This window comes from Limulus polyphemus, unplaced genomic scaffold (assembly GCF_000517525.1).
Source record: "Limulus polyphemus unplaced genomic scaffold, Limulus_polyphemus-2.1.2 Scaffold3075, whole genome shotgun sequence".
Taxonomy (NCBI): Eukaryota; Metazoa; Arthropoda; class Merostomata; order Xiphosura; family Limulidae; genus Limulus; species Limulus polyphemus.
The window spans coordinates 28,647-34,097 of record NW_013668685.1 but is presented as its reverse complement, the minus strand read 5'-3'; the positions used below and the strand labels follow the sequence as shown (position 1 = coordinate 34,097).

Genomic DNA, 5,451 nt, shown 5'->3' with positions numbered 1-5,451 from the left:
AAAGGCACTGTTTTTATATCATTTTTGGCCAAACAGCACAAGTCATAAGTCACAAAACGCATGTCAAATGAGACAATCAGTGTGCTTAATGCTGTGGTATATAAGCTTGACATGCATTTTCTACATTCTTATTTTAATATAGTCTATTTTGGAGTCTGTCTGTTATTTTAGTATATACAATTTTCACATTGCATGTGTTCAAGAAAATCTTTAAGGTGCTTCCATTCTAGCTGCTTTTATTCTTTGTCATCTTGAGATAACAGCTGGTTTGTTTGTGGTTTTAAAACTGCATTTTGTATATAAATATAGACAGCAGTGTCCTCCAATGGTAAGTCAGGTGATGACTCAAGGTTATAACCTCCCATGAGCTTGAAAGGGAATGACCAGTCATGTTAGTAATGCACACATCTTATGTTACCAAGTTATGTAAATAATGTTAGTTTTGGTATATCTGGTAGAAGTTATCACTGAGTGCAGTTTAGAGAGAGAGCAGCCCAAGTCAATTGAAGGAGACTGTCCAGCATCCAAAGCAAGTTTATATCCTGTATTTGTGTTATAAGTAATAAAGATTGTTCATTGTGTCCAGTCAGTTTCAGAGAAATTCAGAATTACTTTGTATTAAATATTTTGTTTGAATCTCCCATTATTCTGCAGACATATTTTTATCACTCTAAGGAAAATTAGTTTTACTAGAAAATATCACAGAGTAAAGGAGAGAATGCAGTCAGACATCAATAATTCACAACAAAATGGCAATCATAGCTGCATGCCAATATTAGCAATGAACAGAATAGACAATAAGTGAAGTTATTAGCAACAAAGAAATTAATGTACCTTTTAAATAACTATAATTTTTGTTTTTAAATAGTTCACCATAATACTTTCTTTCACAAAAAATATTTATAATACTTCCTTAGAACACTAACTTAAATATTTTCTTAAAATTATGTATACTTTATCACTTCACAGCTACATGACAATATAAAAATTTATATAAATTTGTTAATTTAGAATGACAAGAAAATGAATTTTGTGATGAGTTTTAATTATATTTTTTAAAAAGTTTGTGTGAATTTTTCATTTTTAAAAAACTCAAAATCATTGCCAGAGAGCACGATTTTTTACTCCTAGGATTTTTCAAGTTTCTGGAAAATTATGTCCTTGAAAGCTCTCCTAGAATGATCAAGAGCCTTCAGGGTTTACAGGTTAGGCTACTAAGCAGTTCTATTCAACTGTTAAATTTCTTAGAGTTACTAGAATCATTTAGAAAAATGAACTCTGATATACCAAAAAAACCTTAAGTGCACATTAACCATGACTGGAATTGTAAGTGTTTAAACATTTAGATGTTACTTAAACATTTCTGTGTTTATCTCTGTGAAACTCATACATCGTTATCGAAGACACATCTAGGGTTTTTCTAATGATGGATACTATTACTCTCTTACCATTAAGTAGCAAAGAAAGATGCTGATTGTGTCTTATGCTGTTTTCCTGCCTCCCTGGAATGCTGTGATTCTTTAGAGTGATCGTAACTGCCAGATATGGAGCTAACTTACTATAATAGGTTTCATCATCTAAATTCAAATCCAGTAGAAAAACCTGTCCACCAGAGGTTCCTACAGCAACTACACCAAACATGCACTGAAGGTCATGATGTAGTGGGTACATTTCTATACAAGAACCATCCTTGGTGCTAATAATGGCCAATGAAGTGATCTATATTCATAAAAAGAATTTCAGATTTTAACATTTTCTTACCTAAAAATGCATTTCCAATAGATACTCACCTCCATACACAGATTTAACTAGCTATCTTTCTCATGAGTCTGCCAAAAAGAAAGAGATTTCTATGCCAATAGCCTTGGGACAACACCCACCTAATTTCACATGACTTAACATGAATTGTGATACTGCATGATGAAGCAATAATGTGACAAAGCCCTCCACCAACAGGATGGTGAAACACCTCCATGCATAATAACTCCTTATGCATTTGCACTCACATAAACTTAATTGTTTGATTAAGCAAGGAAGAGAATGTGCAATGGAAGTGGGGAGAACTGGTGGTAATGTGTACAGAAGTATCTATTAGAAAAACATTTTCAGATAAGGAAAATGTTAATATCCAAGATGATACCTCACTACACACACAGATTTAGCTAGAATCCCACACTGAATTGGTGGAAGAGCCAGTGCAAGTTTTACCTAGATGAGCTCCTTTCAGAAAGCGCCTGATGAAAGCCCATGTGATGTGACACCTGATGGCAAGGGCTCCATTGGGGCACACCTGTGGGAGACAGCATATTGTTTTATTCATGGTATACTCTTTGCCTGTATAAGAAATGGGAAGAGGAAAAGAAGCTAAATTTGTGTCACAGGGATGGGTGGATTGTGAACATGACTATTTGAGTACTTGCACACAAGTTGTCAGACAGGCCAATATGTGTAGTCTTGTTATGGTGCAATCAGACCATACTGTGTGTGCACACCTGAACTCTACCATCAGACACTGTGGGACAGACTCCAGCTGTAGGAGGAGGGCACATATAATAAGTATCTATGTGCTCACCTTAACTCTACAATCAGACTTTACAGGACAGACTCCAACTATGTGAGGAGGGTATGCTAGTGATACATCACAGTTTTGTATTGTGTGTGCACACCTCAACTCTATTGGACAGACTTCAACTGTGGGAAGAGGGCACATTATGGATACATCAAGATTTTGTATAGTGTATGCATGCTTCAACCCTATTGTCAGACTCTACAGGACTGACTTCAGCTACAGGGAAAGGTAGTATAGTAATGCAGTATGGACTAGTATAAAGTGTGCTCATAATGACTCTATTAAACAGACATTGGCTGCTGGAGAACATATCAGATATGTATGTATATAATAGATATTGTAAGATGAGTGCTCACCTCAACTTAACTGAACAGATTCTAATCCACAGGACGATGGCACCATGTCATGTACAATTGATCCATATGTAACATGTGCACACCACAACTACATGGAACAGACTTTGGTTGCATAAGTATAAAATAGTCTTACAAAGTGTGCTCATCTCAATGCTACTGAACAGGCTCATGCAGCTTCACAGACAAAAATGGAACAGAACACACAGATACACCAAACATGTTAAATACCACAGTAGATCACTTTGAAGAATTATACTCTCAGAAATATACAAACTGGATAAAGGGAATAGCTAAACACATTAAAAAACTAAATGCAATACTAAGTAACACACTATCAGGCCCATTGACAACAAAAGAATGCTGGGAAGCATTAAAAAACATGAAAAGTAATAAGTCACCAGGCCCAGATGGCCTACCAACAGAATTCTGTAAGACTTACGCGAATGAAATAGGAGATAAATTCACAAAAATTATTAATAACAGCCTAAACAAAAATACACTTTTGCCCATGTTCAGACACGGAATAATCACGTTACATAACAAAAGAGAAGAGCCCACTTCAGACTTATAACCTTAAGTAATACAGATACAAAATCCTTACAAAGTGCATTAGTAATAGAATAAAAATGGTTATTGAAAATATTGTTAGCAACACACAAACCTGAAGCACTCAAAATAGAAACATAAAAAAGCAACACCAGTTTAATCTGGGACATAATACAAATGTACAGTAAAACTGAACCTCAAGCAAGTACAATCACTATCAACCATGAGAAAGCATTTGACCATATATTTTCGTATTACAAAAATATAACTTCCCAGTAAACATACTTAACTGGAAGAAAGCAGTATACACAAATATCATGACCACAGTTAATGTCAATGGTCACTTATCCAGGGTAATTCCTGTCAGCTCTGGGGTAAGACAGGGGTGTCCTCTGTCCTTTTTGTCCTGGTAATTGATACTCTACTTTCTTCTATAAATCAATGCCAGTACATCAAGGTTAACCCCATTCCAAGAAACTCAGTGTTAGAGCAGAAGGTTACCACTCACACCACAGATAATGTAACACTCACACTAAGCACAGTTCAGTCCATCGAGAATAGTCTAGAAATAGCTAATGAGTACAGTGTTGCCACAATAGCAAAAGTAAACAGGACTAAGTCATGTGCCTTCTGGCTGAACAGTAAAAATCCAACAACAAATCAGTTTGGTCTCAAATTGACTCAGAACCTGGTAAAAATCCTAGGTATATGTTATAGCACACAAAACTCAAAGGAATTTATTGGAATATCTTAACACAAAAACTAAGTGAAACAATAGAACTATGGCAAGAGAGAGAAATCTCCCTACTTGCTAAAGCACAAGCCATGAAACAAGTAGCACTAGCAAAACTCACATATGTAGGACAGGTATACCCACCTCCAGTAACTAAAGTAAAAGAAATAAACAAAATAGTTTACAGACATATCTGGTCAAACAAATACAAACTAGTTAAAAGAGAAGTGATCATTCTCTCCACTGAAAGGGGGGGGGGGGATAGACATTATAGAATTTGACAAACACCTAACAGCAATAGGGACAAAGTTCACAGGTAACTTAATCCAGTTAGAACACCCAGAAGCCCAGTTTGCTGCCTACCTATTAGGGCACCACAACAGACTATTCAATAACACAGTGCAAGTTAAGCAAGCAGTGACAACACCAGTATACCTCAAATATCATTTAAAAAATCTAATTCCGGCACTTAGAAATAACAAGAAAACCTATAAACTGGAAAAAAATGTTTGGAAGCACCACAGTGTGAACTAGTATGGAAAATAGCCCATGAAACTGTCCCAGTCAGAGCGAACTTAAATAAGTTTAAGTTAACAGCCATAAATAACTGCTCATTTTGCACTTGTATTGAGACTATATAACATCACAGAATCAAAGTTCATAAACATACACAACACTAAAAGAACACTGCTGGAGACTTGAAGTCTCCAGCAGTGGGGCTGGTCTGCTGTAATCCTTCTCTTCTCTCTTTCATAAGTGAAAGATAATTTTCCTGTGAATATTCAATATTCTAAATAAAGAATATCAAATGAATTTTAAAATTATTCAGAAGATTACTTAATATAGTTTTCATGTTTTACAAAAATACACTAATTATCATGTAAGTTAAATCTCAATTTCTCAGTGTCATATGCTGTTTCACAGGTCATCCTTACAGCCCATAACTATGTCTCCAATTATAACCCAAACATATTATTAGAATATGTGAACCTTGTAAAAATCAAATGCAATTTTCCAAGTAACAATAACAGTTTTTTTTAATGATAGCATTTAACAAAGAAAAGGTGCTTTATAATTGCTAATCATCTCTTCACACAGTAAAAGCTCTATAGAGAGTTGGAAATGTAAGTATAATAAATAGAAAGTTGCCACTTAATTAATCCAGATAGTTTCATAAAAGTTATGGAAAAGCTGTATTCTTCTACACAAACTACAATAAAAAATGCTATGGAAAACTATAAGTTTCA

General features: G+C 34.9%; 1 protein-coding gene across 1 annotated transcript in view; it reads right to left on the bottom strand.

Moving 5' to 3' along the window:
- Positions 1 to 5,451, bottom strand: part of LOC106468606 (protein ELYS-like) — an 82,573-nt gene that overhangs the window by 74,266 nt on the left and 2,856 nt on the right. The window contains exon 3 of the mRNA XM_022396955.1: positions 1,449 to 1,719. Coding sequence (XP_022252663.1) covers positions 1,449 to 1,719 — 271 coding nt within the window. The remainder of the gene's footprint in view (positions 1 to 1,448; positions 1,720 to 5,451) is intronic.